At 35.7% G+C, this 16,078-nt stretch overlaps 3 protein-coding genes and 1 pseudogene across 7 annotated transcripts in view; 2 read left to right on the forward strand and 2 right to left on the reverse strand.

The window, feature by feature from the left end:
* Positions 1-536: 536 nt before the first annotated feature.
* LOC142522728 (phosphoserine aminotransferase 2, chloroplastic-like) lies at positions 537-2,071 on the forward strand. The gene is given in 2 exon segments (XM_075626263.1): positions 537-1,248; positions 1,250-2,071. Coding segments are annotated over 2 exon segments (1,290 nt in total). The 5' UTR covers positions 537-609; the 3' UTR covers positions 1,901-2,071.
* A 2,487-nt stretch (positions 2,072-4,558) lies between these two features.
* LOC142522210 (protein S-acyltransferase 10-like) lies at positions 4,559-10,735 on the reverse strand. Of its 4 annotated transcripts, XR_012814416.1 has the most exons (12): positions 10,492-10,734; positions 10,282-10,396; positions 9,406-9,480; positions 9,237-9,308; positions 8,941-9,066; positions 7,736-7,769; positions 6,651-6,760; positions 6,482-6,568; positions 6,220-6,303; positions 5,898-5,963; positions 5,355-5,474; positions 4,744-4,945 (listed from the first exon to the last, which is right to left on the reverse strand). XR_012814416.1 is itself a non-coding variant. In XM_075625394.1 (11 exons), the coding sequence occupies exons 1-11, from the start codon at positions 10,580-10,582 to the stop codon at positions 4,768-4,770; spliced, it is 1,038 nt and encodes a 345-aa protein (XP_075481509.1). In that variant the 5' UTR covers positions 10,583-10,728; the 3' UTR covers positions 4,559-4,767. The 4 variants fall into 4 exon arrangements, 3 of the variants coding, with proteins under 3 accessions (XP_075481509.1, XP_075481511.1, XP_075481510.1); XM_075625394.1 differs by lacking the exon at positions 5,355-5,474 and having other exon boundaries at positions 4,559-4,945; positions 10,492-10,728; XM_075625396.1 differs by lacking the exons at positions 5,355-5,474; positions 10,492-10,734 and adding an exon at positions 10,150-10,209 and having other exon boundaries at positions 4,559-4,945.
* Positions 10,736-11,863: 1,128 nt separating this feature from the next.
* On the forward strand, positions 11,864-14,178 carry LOC142522889 (cation/H(+) antiporter 1-like; annotated as a pseudogene).
* Positions 14,179-15,083: 905 nt separating this feature from the next.
* Positions 15,084-16,078, reverse strand: part of LOC142523072 (UPF0548 protein At2g17695) — a 4,762-nt gene continuing 3,767 nt past the window's right edge. For both annotated transcript variants that reach the window (XM_075626711.1, XM_075626712.1), the window contains exon 5: positions 15,084-15,354. In XM_075626711.1, the coding sequence (XP_075482826.1) occupies positions 15,175-15,354 (180 nt within the window). In that variant the 3' untranslated portion in view covers positions 15,084-15,174. The remainder of the gene's footprint in view (positions 15,355-16,078) is intronic.

Here is a 16,078-nt window from a genome sequence, read left to right on the forward strand (position 1 = left end):
ATGTCGGTACTGTTTTTAATTTTACATTAAGGTGTGAAGTAAAATTACAATATTGAAAAATATTTTCACATTTACGCGGAACAACCATCATATGTGTTATTTTCAAATAAAAAGATTTTATTTTTATTAATAATACTTAGAGGGCAAAAACTTATGTGAGACGGTCTCACGGGTCGTATTATTTTTTATGCTAAGAGTATTATTTTTTATGCTAAGAGTATTATTTTTTATTGTGAATATGAGTAGGATTCACTCGTCAGATGTTAAAGATCGGTGAGACATACTCTACTTACAGATATCTTAAAAGATCAAGTGGGATTGTTGACCCAACCTAATTCATGCCACCAGATATTTCACAAAACGTTAAGTTCCCCACCAACCCCGTTTACATAATACATGATTTAATATCTAAAAATAAAGTTCAATAAAAATAAATTTGTTGTGCATTAATTCCGAAACTATATATTTGATAAATAAATAAATATTCATTCCTCAACAAAAAATATATATAATATATATATATATATATATATATAACACACTAGACGCTAAAGGCAGAGATCTCCCACTTCTATTAATTTTACCAGTACGAAAGAGCCAACTTTGAAAATGGCCGCCACCGCCGCCACCGCCGCCTCTTCAACCACCCCTCTTTCACAGCTCAAGCTCAAGCTCAAGCCCACATCAACCCAAATATCCGCCTTCCCTGCCACCGTCTCCCGTCCGTCAGCCCGCGCTCAAAAAATTATTTCCATCCACTGCTCATCTACCAACCTCCAAACCGCGGCACCTACCGCATCAGCCACCGATCGCGTCTTCAACTTCGCAGCTGGACCCGCAATTCTCCCTGAAAAAGTCCTCCTCAAGGCTCAGTCGGAGCTCTATAACTGGCGTGGTTCCGGCATGTCGGTCATGGAGATGAGCCACCGCGGCAAAGAATTTCTCTCCATCATCCAGAAGGCAGAGTCAGATCTCCGAAACCTTCTCAATATTCCGTCGAATTACCATGTCCTCTTCCTCCAGGGTGGCGCGACCACCCAGTTCGCCGCCATCCCGCTCAATATCTGCCAACCCGATGACGTCGTGGACTACGTCGTCACGGGATCCTGGGGCGACAAGGCTTTTAAAGAAGCCGCCAAATACTGCAAGCCCAAATCCATTTGGAGTGGAAAATCCGATAAATACACCAAGATCCCCAGCTTCGAAACACTTGAACAGACACCAGGAGCCAAGTTTTTGCACATATGCGGCCAACGAAACCATTCACGGTGTCGAATTCAAGGATTACCCGAGTCCTGCTAATGAAAATGAGGTTCTTGTTGCCGATATGTCGTCAAATTTTTGCTCGAAGCCGGTGGATGTCAGTAAATTTGGGTTGATCTACGCTGGAGCCCAGAAAAATGTTGGTCCATCCGGGGTCACCATCGTGATCATAAGGTCAGATTTGATCGGAAATGCTCAATCAACTACGCCTGTGATGCTTGACTACAAGATCCACGCGGATAATGCCTCATTATACAATACCCCACCATGCTACGGGATCTATATGTGCGGGCTCGTGTTTGAGGAACTTGTCGCACAAGGTGGATTGATTGAAGTGGAGAAGAAAAATGTGAAGAAGGGAAAGATTTTGTACGACGCCATTAATAGCAGCAACGGATTTTATAAGTGTCCTGTGGTAGAGAGCGTGAGATCGCTTATGAATGTTCCATTTACATTGGCCAAGCCGGAGTTGGAGGCGGAGTTTGTGAAGGAAGCTGCCAAAGAGAAAATGGTGCAGCTCAAGGGGCACAGATCGGTTGGTGGAATAAGAGCTTCCATATACAATGCCATGCCTTTGGCTGGAGTTGAGAAGTTGGTCGCTTTCATGAAGGATTTTCAGGCCAGGCACGATGGTTAAAATTGGGTATTGTTGTTTCTTTTTCTCGAGTCTTGATATATTGTAGCATTGATTTGATTTTGCAGTCCCATCTGCGCTTATCATCTGTCGTTTTGTTTGAAATTTTGTTGAACATGTGAAATTCAACGGTGATAATAAACAATATTATATGATTAATTGAGAATTATAGAAGTTGCAGTTTTTCTTGGTGATCTGTTTAGATTGAAGATTGAGAAAGTTTTTTGCTTTAAATATTGTTTTTGAATGTATTTGTTATGGATAATTATAACAGCAATGATCAGTGTCACTGGGGAAATTGTGCCCAAGTAGATTGCCTTTTGGGTATAAAAGTTCTTGAAAAGAATTTTTTATTAACGTGGGGGAGAGTATTTGGCCACTTCACCACATGGCTGGTGGCAAGTTCTTATAGAGATTTTGATGTGTCGCATCTGGTCACCCTTTAAAATGAACAACAGAGAGAAATGATTGTTTGTTATACACGGTGGCTAAGTAATTGTTGGGTTCTAAGAGTAGCTTGGATTGGATTAAAGATTTGAATTCCTACTCTTTTGCCAGCTTAATTAGCCTATAGATCCCAGTTACTGTTGTGAGTAGAAGGTTTTTTGTGGTACGAAAACGGCAGAGAGCATGAACCATCACCAGAGACTGATGGAGCTGCAGATTGGGGGTAAGGTCAAACCCAGAATTATAATTAAAAGGACAGATGGTTCCGTGATGATGCTTGAACCAGAGGTATTAGAAGTGTTGGGGGCTCTAGTGCCAGTGGGTACAAGGAGTTTTGGCACTTCTTGTGCGCTTTATTGAAGTGCAGTCCATGGTAGGATCATATGGTAAAATTTAATAATTTCAAGAGAAAGTACAAATGTTATGTAGGTGTATATTGCATTGGGTTTATTGTTAGGAGACATATTGAATTTGCACCTTAGCTGGTCTCAATGTGCTAGGTTGACCTTAGCAGTGTTGATGCGCCAGGGTCGGAGCTTGATCCTAAGCGTAGGTTTCATGGGCATTAGTAATTATGTTGAGCATTATGTGCAAGAAGCGTTAGTAAAAAAACATAGGTGGATGGATACTGGGTAATGAAATCTGGATAGTATTAGATGACGGGGTTGATCCCAAGCTGCCTGGGGGACTTGGTGATCATTGAATCATTGTGCCGACATGCTGATCACCATGATCTAAAGGTGTTGACATGCTGATCACCGCGATGCAAAGGTTGAGATGTTGTGGGGATCTGCTTGTTACCCTGGAGGATCGGGTAGAGAGGCAAATGTTAGTGTGGCTCCTCCTCCTCCTCCACTAAGGGCATTTCTCATGGATACATTTAGATATGTATATATATTTTGCTTGCTCGAGATTTGAGGTTGCCAATGTGATTTAAGAAAAAGGATATTAAAATATCGCATTTTGATTAAATCACATATAATTTCGATGGATTTGATTGAGTAGTATGTGCATCAATACGATATTAGGGCTGCAAACATACCTAATTAATCAAATGCTAGCATTCGAGCCTGAGCTTGAAATTAAAATGGTTGATATTATTAATAAAAAGGTCGATTTGTTTGGCCCCATCGTAGTTTGATCGTCATGGTGTTGTTCCATGTGCATGAATTTTAGTCCCTTTAATTCAGCTACTTCCATTTGCTTTTGTGGAAAAATTCTAGCTTCAATATAAAGTATTTTCGATTCCTAAAAGTTTGAATTTAACATTTTATTACTCAATATTTAGAGATAAAAACGTTTTATCTTTTAAATTATTATTAATGCGAAATGGCAAACTTAGCTAAATTCCATTAATTAGTGTTATACGCTGGGAATTTCACGAATGGCGATACACAATTGGGTACGGAGAAAAATACGGAGTTTGGAGCCTGAAATCTTTGCCTCTATTCTGGCAGAGATACAATAACATACGAACTTATCAAATTAATCAAACAACGTCCATAGCCTTCATTGATCGAAACCGATGTTCGAGGTGAATCTTCTGTTAATAGTGTACTTTCTTCATACTTCATGTGTAGCTGAAGAAGAAAATGTGCGTAGTGTGCTTTTGGCTTTTAATTCATCTTTGTACGTACTGGACATGTTTGGAGACTGACGATTTATATAAATCCGTGTCCTGTATTTAATCCCTATGTGAGCATTGCTGACCATAGATTCAACGTTGTAAACCAGATACATGGATTATGAGCTGGTCCGACGTGGTCCACTTAGGCAATGTTTGGTCGGATGGATTAGATGGGTTTATGGTTTTTTAAAACACATAATCTCATTTTTGAAAGGATTTTTATTTAACCAAGTTAATCCTCTTATGAAATCATTCTTCACCTCCTAGTATTATTTATCACACTCTTAATTCATCCTATTTTTGGAAGGACAATTTTGTCAATTCATCAAAAGATTATTAATTATCTCATTCTTAATAATCATATCAAACATAATATTATTTTATCAGTTATACATTATATTTCTATTTTAACCATTCTTTTTATCATTTCTCTCTTGGTCATTTTATAATTTTATCCTTCAACCAAACGTAACCTTATAGTACAACGGATGATGTTTGTCACAAACATTGACCAATGATACTATATTTTAAAATTTTTGAAGTTGTGGATTGATTATATCACAAACATCTAGCCGTCACAGCGGTCGTGCGCCAATCAATATCAGATTATAACATCGGTCTCTATACAATGTATGACAAGAAATTTGGAGTGTTCCACAAATATGATACTAGGGAATGTCGCAAGCCTGATTTTAAAATACATACAAGCTTGACACGCATCATCAGTATGAAATCCAAAACAGTTTGACTCGTTCAAAAAGTTTTTTTTAAAATTAAAATTACGAAACTTGTGCCATCAGCAGCAACGGCAAGATAAAACATCCGAGCATGTGTATGGTCTTGACTTTTCCTCGAGTTCTGCTGCTGTTGGCAAAGCTTCCATCCTGTACATGCCACCGCTTTTGGTACAACAAAGCACTGATAAATTTCTGCGAACTCCTTTATTGAATGGATGCACTCTCTCCGGAATCCCCCTGCAAAATTCAATTCCCAAAATGAAAACTCAGAAGAAGATGACACCACTGCAAGGAAACATGTCGTCTCATACTATATTATATCACAGCATGCATGTTTCGGAAAATAGATCAGTAATATTTCCAGAAACAACATCAACAGTTGTTATATGAAGGTTTAACATGAAACCTGGCCCCCTCCGGGTTTCATGATCAAATTTTCAGTTGAGAACGAAAGCAGTACCAAAAGACATAAGAACTACAATATACAAAAGTTTATTATAGGAAGCCAAAGGAAAGTTTTAATAGCTTGTTAGAGTCCTATGTGAACGACTACGGCAAATCATTTGGTTGCTGTATAAACGGAATTGAGGAATACCCAGAAAAAAATTGTCACGTGCTTAGAATTGAACACTAGACTAAATTCCACCTCGAGGCAGCTTGAGCACGACATGATATTTTGTGCTAGGCATGTAAATTCCAAAGGCAAGACTGGTTTATAAACGAATGTCAGACAAGGGTGGTCCAAAATACGCCAATGCTCATCACACTGTATGTCAGAAGTCACTAATGATTAATCACAAACTCGTTAAAAAAGCTAATCACTACAATCTTAAATATGACAATTTGCCCAGAAAAATTTAGTGTTCTTGTTAAATATGATAATTTGCCCAGACAAATTTAGTTTTCTTGTTCGTTACTTCTAAATCCTTGAAAGCCTGAAGCTTTACTTTAAGCAACACAAAAAGAAATATACTGACATTCATGTGCGTGTAATTCGCACACCACAACTTAGCATTTTTCCACACAAAAATCTGAGATGTCAAAGCAATACAAATATCAATAAAATAACACACCCATCTGACATGTAACATGCAAAACTTAAATGCTGGAGCACCAAACAAATTAGGAAACTAGAAAATAATCACCATAGTTTTGAATAAAATAGGAGACACGTGATAAAGAAACCAACCTCAAATACACAATTCGCCGCCTTCTTACAAGTTCATAAGTGGTTTGATTGGTCATAATAAGGTAGCTGTCCCACGAAAAAAAAATTAAAATAAATTTGATTTCCAAGCAAGGAAGAACATGTTAAAAAGGAAAGAACACACACTATTAGCTACAAGTGCTAGCATATGCTAGAAAAAAAGTACAGATGTGCATAAAATGTTTTAACTAGGATCCCTTCAATTTTATAGTCATGCTTTCCCCATGTTTATAGAGATCTTTCACTAGAGCTAGTAACCAGTGTTACCTAAAATTGAAAAATACCTCCTAAAGATTAGACATACCTGTGAAAAAGGAGGAGCAGGAGCAGAAAAATTAGACATATTGACAAAGAAGCCAACAGCAAGATCATAATTACATCTGCCCACCTGAAGGAAATCCAATTCAGTATTCAAATTCAATCAATGATGGAATTTAATATGACGAGGTAATCATCTGCATGAAACAGTTAGGTTATGCAAGGTGCAGTATGTGCTTCTTGTTTCTTTCGACAAGCAGAAAAAGTGAGGTGCTTTCTCAGAGAATGTAGTTCTGAGAGATGCATACCATGCCTTTGATATATTAGATTTAAGGTACAAAATGTACAAAATCCACGTCCAAAGACACAAGGCTGTTTCTTCACATATGTACCACCTGATGCATCACAAAACACATTCACATAACACAGCCTCCAACAGTCCAACAATTGTACAGCGAATGAAAACTATACACTCACCAAAAAAGCCAATGGTTTTCCAGTCCTATGCATGTCCCTAGCCAAACACAATGATGATCAAACTGAAGCACACACTTGTCACAATCATGACAATGCTTTGCCCGTGGAGGCTGATAAAAAATGCAAGCAATGGCATCAGAAATTTGGCACAGGTGAAGCACGAATAATGAAAAAACAAGAGAATAAGTACAAGAAATCTAGAATGTTGTGTCCAAAGTAGGATCATGCTAGGAAGGTCTTTTGACTTCCTTATAGATATTACTTATCAAGTTCCAAATGGACGGGGAGGGAAAAGAATATTGATTCTGATATGATTGTTGAGGATTGACGACAAACACAGCATTTACCCCTGATCTCCACGAGCTGCTGCCTCAAATCCCATGCTCAATGTGCGCCCCTCTTACATGGTGTGACCTCTGAGTGAAGGGGCTATTACTAATAACGAGGTCTTGAAACATAATTAGCTTCAGTCTTGTAAATCCAGAAGGTTAGAATTTTTCTTTTCTATTTTGATGAGTACAGATTTATAGATTATGAAAATTTTCGGTTCACACTAGTGAATAGGGTATAAGTAACCAGAGAACTAGAACGAGAAGGAGATTCATTAAAAACTGCTTTTGGGTTTCCTATTCATATTAATAACAGCCCCATCTAATCAACGTAAATATAAAATTTATATAAACATTTTGGATCACATTATCGCTTGATATTGAAAGCTGAATTACTGCTATTTCCAAACCAAAATTTTCACTTACTGCTTGAATCAGCTTCTCATATAAAGTTCAATATGGCTTCTTACCTCAATTACATGCTACTCAACCAAAAGATCAGTTGCAATTCATGCTATCGGAATTGAAAACCTAAGGACCTTCGGCATTGATTTGGATCTAGTTGGACTGCTGTTATAACTGATAAGATATATTACGGAATTATAGTATAATTTATACAAGATACTAAGGAAATTAGAAAGGCGTTTCGAAAATGACAAAAAAAAATAAGGTAAAAGTCAAAAGTTCTAATATAGCTTCATCTGAATACAAATGCAAGGATGGAAAAAGGAAAAGATGTTTATCAAAAGATTATACCTGAACGAGACTGCAATACGTGCAGGTCAAATTTCTGAGAAAAAAACGGAGAGAGAAATTATCAGCTGGAAATTGCTTGCTTTTTAGTAGAAGAAAATTGAAAACTTCATTTCCCATATAATTAATATTCCCATCTGTTAGCCTAAGAAAAACTACAAATACAGAGAAAAATAATCTTTATAATTTAAGGGATACCTTCAGTCGCACAAAGTTTGTTGTTTTATGTAAGTCTAATTCTAAAACATTAAGCACATACACCAAAAAGTATCTCGATGGACACAATTACCAAAGTAAATACAAGGCAGAAATAAGAAGCAGCAGCAGCTACAGTAACTCATATTCGAACAAATGTTTCATATTAACATGAAGAGGGCAACTCATAAACATATGCACAACAAAAAGCAAATAAGTGTCTAAAGGACATATCACAGAGTCCAACTAATACTACGATATAGCCAACAGTACTTTGAGAGACATTTTTTTTTCTCAATCAGAGAACATGTTTCTCGAAGCATGGTCCTATGACCAATTTAAGAGAATCTCTTTATCACGAATCTGAAACACAAATGTTTTTTCCAAGAAGTATTAGCATATGCCATGATTAGGAACCAGAAGGTCTCGACTTCATGAAGGAAACAAGAAAAATCAACAAAGAAATGTGCATACTGGACTATAATTTAACAGACCTCACCTACAAAAACATTAGTCACACAAAAAACTTGATCTGGGGTCTCAAAATAAAAAATAATATACTTTTTTTAGGAAAAAAATATTCATTTTCTGAATAATGAAGTACCTAATAAAGAAACTAGTTTATTATGAGAAGCAAAGATACAGGAGAAAAGTCAAATCTTGCAACTCCACTGTGAAGTGGTCAAGCTAAAAGACGGACGATGCTATCCAAGTTCTAAAGATGCACAGTTTCTTCACAGAATCAATTTTCAATGGCATTCAGAAGTTCGGCTCTCTTAATTTTCTGGGTTATACTTTTATTAAGGGAAAGCTCATGATAAATCTTTTGCAAATCTGACATCCATGGCATTCAACAAATAATAAAATTTTATGCATGATTTATTGAAGAAACAATGTTTAAGCCATCAGCCATCATCAATAAGAAGCTACAGATGGACTTCAGTTTACTACTCCACCAAGGTAAGAATTCACTGTTACAATAATACTGAAACGAACAAGTAATGCACTATTACCGAAGAGAATATCCGTGAGGGTAAAGATCCATCACTAGCTTTGTCCAGGCAGTCTCATTTCCTCTTTGATAGTTCCGTCCATCCACTGTGATTACAACATTACCATTTTTGCTTGAAGCTGTAGGTCTTTCTTTGACCATTGTGACAAATACACCCACAAACAAGGCAAGTAGAAAAGTTCATGCTTAGTAAAAAATCAAATATGATCTGTGAGAAATATTAACACATGGAATCGTATGGTGGCTTCATCTGCCCTTCTGTACTTATTCAGAAGCATCAGAAAGTAACCTGCTTACTTTGAGGCCAATAATGTCCTTCTAGCTGTAGCATCTCTTTCATTGACAATCTTCTGTGCATCAAGTACATAGCTACAATTTTTACCCAAAGAAAAAAGCAGAAGCTTCAACAGACTGATGGAATAAAACAAATAATCTACTGGCAAGAGTAGATCGTAAATTCAATTACCCGGGAGAAGTTCCAGAGGTAACAAAGTATTGAGCCAGTGTAGCAACAAACAACAATGCATATATAGCAGTGTACCTGCATTTGAAGAGAGAAGGTTGGTCAGGAGAGCTGCAAGACCTTAGGAGGTCCCAAAAGACAACCAAGATGGTGACTTGAAGAGCTAAATGGAAAAGGCCAAGAAAGGGGGCATTATGGTCCCCCCAACAAATGATCTCACATGTAATGATTATCCAAAATTTGAATCGACTTCGATTACATCATATTCTTTGACAAAGCAAGTCTTTTAGTCCATGAATTAGCATAGAGCTACTTAACAACTTCCCGCGATTCAAGCTCCACGGAACCAATAAGTTCCAGGTTCTGGAATTTGTTTGATTCCATTGAGAGTTGATGTCATTTTTCCGGAAAATTTTCTTGAAGGACCATGATGTGTTTTTAATATGTTGCTTGATATCAGAAAAGTTAATTTCCAAACTAAACTTCGAGCTCGTCTCTAGTAAAATGGAAAGTAAACTCCATTACGTAAGAGCTTCAGAAGATTATAATACATAAGAAAAAAATCACATAATTATAAACCCACTGGATAGAAGCTCAAAAAAAGTGTAGTTCTAACCATTTTTGTTCTATCTTCGCCATGTATTTATTTTAGCTGATTGAATAATTTATGATTGTAGTTTCAATAATCATAATTGAGTTGCACACCGAATTCAACAGAACCAATACAGTGATACATCTATAGTTTACGCCATGTATAATCGAATTTACATCTGCAATCACTGACTTCGAACCCAAAACGAATACTTCCTGAAAAATTCACCTGAAAATTATGTACAAACTACAAACTAAAATTGCAGAACACCAAGAAAATTACATTACCACGGTTCTTGTTTGGTCTTCTCAATCAAATCGTGGTCAAGCAAAAATAAAACCCCAACAAAAATCAGATGCAGCCCCACCAATGCTAGTTTCAATGACAACGCAGATCGGCGAACTAAAACAAAACAGAATCTTCCATCAAAACTAAATTTATCAAATACTCTAATGAATCAATTTGAATGAAGAATTAAATTAAAAATAGACAAAAACCAGGATCCGAAATGCAAGGGAATAGGCGGAAACAGCGGTCGGAGGCACGAGCCCATGTGTCGCGGAGGGAGCCGCCGCACCAGGCACCCATTGTTCTCTCAGCTCATCAGGCAAGTACCCATAGCTAGCTCAATCGTACATATATTTAAGAGAAAACGACGGCGTATGAGCTTTGTCTCCAGTTGCGCGGCATCATCACTTGTTATCCATTTGGGTATGGCCCGTCAAAAGGAAAATGTATTTGGTGTTTTATTTGACAATAATATTGCTTAATATTTTTATATTACTTTTTAATAAAATAAGGTAAATAATTATGAATATATATATATATATATGAGAGCAAAAATTTATGCGAGAGAGTCTCACGGGTCGTATTTTGTGATACAGATCTCTTATTTGGGTCATTCATTAAAAAATATTACTTTTTATTGTGAATATCGGTAGGGTTGATTCATCTCACAGATAAAGATTCGTAAGACCGTCTCACAAGAGACCTACTCATATATGTATATTCAAAATATTTCTCTCATGTTTCAAAATACATACACATGCTTATACCTTTTGCTCGCGTTGCTTGTTTATACAACTGAAATATTTATCAAATATGATAAAATTTTATTTTTAAATTAATTAATTTTCTATATATTTTTTTTATCAAGAGTGATGACATGTCTAAAAATTTTAAATATAAATAAAGATATGATTGAATTTTAAAATATAGATAAAGATAAGATTGAAGATTTTTTTAAAAAAAATTTTAAGGTAAAAAAATTTAATCAATAAAGTTATACAATGAGTGTATAATTGTAATTTCAAATAAAACTTTAGCCAATCAATTAAAAAAATTGTTAGAATTGGAGTTTCAACTTTAATTAAATAGTAACGTATATAAATCATATGATATAGTTTATTAAGCAAAACTAGAATTTGGATTGACACTAATCAACATAAATTTTTTAATTTTTTTAAAAAATAAATTTTCCATTAAATTTGTATCACAACAATAATTTGAGTTTCTTGTTTGACCATTTGGTAGAATAAGTTATTAGGATTTAAAAAAAAAAAAATCACTGCATGGTTTTTTCTTCTTGCAAATTTTTAGAATTTTCTTTGTGTGTGCGTGTGTGATTTTTCGGGGAGAAAAATTGTACGCAAAATTAACACGAGACAGACTATCCATCTAAAAATTCAGTCAATATTACATCGAATTTTAGTGCAAAGAAATCCCATTAGGCCCAAATTTTTACTTTTTTCTTTAGATTAACTTTGCTTAATGGATGAAATAATTAGTGGCTTTATAAATTCCAACGAGACTATTTTCTTTAAATAAAATTAAATGATTTCAGACCAAAAATCAAATCTGATACAGAAAACAAGTAGTTTCATCCGTTGAACACGGCCATCCATCACTAAATTTGGAATGTAAAGTTTATCAAACTTCCGTGCACCACCTCCTTCTCCCTTCTTTGGCCAAATCGCATAGCAACAAAAAGATAGTGTGCAGAGAGTTTCAAGAAAAGTGGGTTAAAAATAATGCAGGCTGCTGCATCCCATTTTTATCCATATACACCTGAATCACAACAAATCCAACAGGTTCTTAATCTGTTCCCGTTTCTCCAGTTTCACTAAAATGGATAACTCAAACAATATAGCATGCAATAGTGGAGAACTATTCAATCCCGTTCATACAATGGGAACACAAGTTTCTTGCCTTCTGGTGATCTAACATTTCTTTCAACTTTTCCTCAAGCCCTTAGGCCAACCGGCGCCGGTTGCGCAGATTCTAGTAAGTATGTCATCGAAATCACAGGTATTTTGTTAAGGATAAGGAATTTCTTGAAAATGTGTATATGAGTTAGCTAGCTAGCGATGCAATCTTTGTTTCTGCTGTGTGTTTTTTAACTCGAGGCTTTTGTTTTTGTAACACAGGCAGGATTCATGTTAGGCCCGTCTGGGTTCTCACACATAAACCGTGTAAAAAAATTCTTCTTCCAAAATTTTGCAGCAGATTACTACGAAACCATGGCCTTATATGCCAGGATCACAATCATGTTTCTAATAGGGCTTGAGATGGATTTTGATTATATGAGGCGAAACGTACGGATAGCAAGCATGATAGCCGGTGGGAGCTGTTTAATCTGCACGATTTTCGCCATTGCATTAAATTCCTTTATATATGAAGAGACAGGAGCTCATGGCTCCGGTGTGATGATGGCTGTAACACTTGCTTTAATGTTGTCTAACACAGCCTCTCCTTTCGTGTCAAGATTAGCACATGATTTGAAGTTTGCAAGTACTGATATTGGGAGATTAGCACCAAAGAATCGACGGAAAATTGGAGTGGGAAGGAAGGGATAAGGGCTACTAACCGGAAGATTTTGTGATATGCCAAGTGCTCGGTTGCTATTTTAGTAGACTGGGGACTCACTGCTGGGACGTTGTATACCTCAGGTTCTGGATCATTGCAGCATGTGGCAACATTATTTTTTGGTGGGCCGGATGATCGGGAGGCGTTGGGATTCAGTGAACGGATTGGATGCATCATCATATAAACCTTACTATTATAAGGTTCTTGCATGTATCAGAGAAGATGCAAGAAATAGGGGTTAATGTAGCTCACAGGAATTAGGAAACATGATATTTTGATGGTTAAATCGACCCATGAGACAGAGAATGACTTCAATAATGCGGGTTGGCTGAGTTTTACAATAGGTACGTCAAGATACTGATCTTCTGGAAAAGTTGCTTCGTAAAGCCATCGATACATTTCAGTAGAGCGCACACATTACAGAAAATTCTTGATTTCAACATGTGTAGCACATGATTAGTATCTAGTCAATACTGGTCGCACAATGTCATATAGTCACTGTATGATTATATTTGTAGACTCTTTCATCTTCCTTATACAGATAACTATAATTATCAATAATCATATGAGTCAAATCGTTTAAATCGTACGGGTAACACGAGAATCGTATTTTGTCCAATATATTATATAGATAACCACACCTGATATTTACTCCTAGCAATAACTTTCAACAATTGCATGTATATACCAATTACAAGATTGAGCATGTGTAGTTGCATCTAAAGCTATAGTTTTCTAAGTATTGTATTTCAAATTGTATTGCACATATAACCATAAATGACAATAAACAAATGCTACTCATGTAACTCACAACCTAAGCCATTGATGCGTGGATCCTCCATCCCGCCGACTTTCTCACTGGATTTCTTCAAGTTCTTACTGTGTTTTTAAGGGTCTGTGAACATAACATGCAACATATATAAACCCTTTTTTTACAGTAATCAAGATATTGTGATTTTTTCTGTAGGTATGTAACATCTGGTCAAGTAGGGTATGTAGAGAAGCATGTGGAAAATGGTGGGGAGACATCAAATGTATTGAGAGATATGGCTGATATGTATTCAATGTTTATAGTTGGAAAGGGAAGAAGAGGTAACTCGTACTAACAAGAAGTTTAAGTGATTGGGAAGAATGCCCAGAGCTTGGTAAAGTAGGGGATTTGTTAGCTTCTTCAGATTCTGAACTTAGCGGTTCTGTTTTAGTTATTCAACAGCCATAGACCTTCTAACAATCGATAGCAAGATCAATAGAAAATTGGGCAACCCAACATAGTTTTGTAGTTTTTGTTAATGGTAAAGATTTAGAATATTAAATTTTTTATTTTGTTTCATTTCCCCTCTTTTTTGGGAGTTTTGGTAAAATATATATATATATATATATATATATAGGAAGCCATGTTAATATTCAGTTGATGATGTTATTTTTCACATCAAGTTCAACTGGAATACACATATACATATAGATATACACACACGTGTATGTATACACATGTGCATATGTACATGTATAAAATGCAATCAGTGGGCGATACATTTTGCTGGTTTCTATAATGTGTTGATGGCCAAATCATAACTCTTCGAGATTCCTAAAATGCTCATCTTTGCCAAACAAATATTAGATGTGTGCGCACGTAGCCTGTGAATACTACTAAAACAGTTGGTTAATTCTAAAAAAATTTATGGTCAAAATACTTAATCCAATATTCTTAAACTATTATTTCACAAAATATTAGATATACGCGAACCCAACTTCATCTCCATTAGCTAGTTCTTACATAAAAAGAGTCGAAGGCCATATGATTCAACAAATAGTTTTTTGAAGTTGCAATTGCTCATAAGTTGTGCAAGAAAAGCTTTTCAAAATATATTTGATAATTGTTCTTCACAATACTTACATAAAGACCTTCAGAAAAAATGCCATATTTGGTGAACATAAAGGCATTGCTCCAACTTCAAGTGACATTTTCAAAGAGTACATTAATCTTCTTAATCATCATACCAAAAGAGAAATATTTGCAAATCTCCCATGGTAATGGGAAAAATAGGGAAAAAAATCTCATTCTAAAAACATAGACATACCTAAGTTGCTCCAATGGAACCCACAACCAAATTTACAAAATAGTATACGTACAAACAGTTTGTACAATACAGACGCCAAACGCATTCATATGCCATAATATAAATGGATAGAAATATAAAACACTTACAGCTACCAAATGCCAACATTTCATATAAAAACTTGATTTATTAAGCCAAAAGGTAAAATAGCACATCTCAGATGAGAGAGTTCTCCAAGTCTAAACATAGCACATGTACCTATGCAGATAAATGTTTCTTCATAGCAGTTGTAGATTCGTGAGCAAATTTCTTTTGACTATAACATACATAAGGGTACCCGATCAGCGAGAGAAAGTTGGCAGGCTTGGAGAATGAAAGTATTTCATACCAGACATCTTCCTTTTCGTCCATTGTGATTGAGAACCGTTCTTCTCCTGCCTGTGTAAAAACAAATCAAGTGTTACCATCGACTTCTATGATTTCATATGTGTGCAATTCGAACAACAGGCTTGACATGAAAATGATTTCGGATAATAGGACACATGATTAAAAAATGCAAAAGGAAAAATACTACGGTTATATAACTTTATGCACCTGAACAAGTAAACGGAGGTTGATTTATATGAAGTGTAAAAAAAAGTGACATGATGCCGTGTTCATAAATGCACAAATACACATATTAGGAATCTTAAATCAAATTTATTTTATTACCGTTATGAGATTGTGATAACTAATTTAATTGTAGTTGGATTTGACTATTATGCCTATATTTAGAGTACAATAAGGGATGTAAGTGGATCTATGATAACAATGCCATATCTTCTCATAGAGTTATACATTGTTTGGCCTATATGTAGAGGACAATAAGAGATGTAAGTGGATCTATGATAACAATGTCATATATTCTCATAGAGTTTTACATCGTTTGTATATTTTTAGAATCAAGACAAATCAAAACACCATAAAATATCTGCTAATCGACTTACTTCAATTTTTACTTCATCGCCTGGCAATATCCGTATAAAACTACGTCGGATCTTTCCTGAAACATAACCTAGAATCAGATCTTCATTATCTAACCGAACCCGTAACATGCCGTTGGGAAGTGATTCAGTAATTAAACCTTCATGAATCCATATATTTATACTGGAACATCTTTCAG

Source organism: Primulina tabacum, chromosome 13, assembly GCF_025594145.1.
Source record: "Primulina tabacum isolate GXHZ01 chromosome 13, ASM2559414v2, whole genome shotgun sequence".
Classification (NCBI taxonomy): Eukaryota; Viridiplantae; Streptophyta; class Magnoliopsida; order Lamiales; family Gesneriaceae; genus Primulina; species Primulina tabacum.

Excerpts from the sequence above, each read along its gene's own strand:
- LOC142522210 (XM_075625394.1), bottom strand. The coding sequence starts at position 10,582 with ATGGGTGCCTGGTGCGGCGGCTCCCTCCGCGACACATGGGCTCGTGCC. Across the intron at positions 9,309-9,405 it reads ACCTCTGGAACTTCTCCCGG|CTATGTACTTGATGCACAGA; the intron begins GTAATTGAATTT and ends TAAAAATTGTAG. Across the intron at positions 9,067-9,236 it reads AGGACATTATTGGCCTCAAA|ACCTACAGCTTCAAGCAAAA; the intron begins GTAAGCAGGTTA and ends GGTCAAAGAAAG.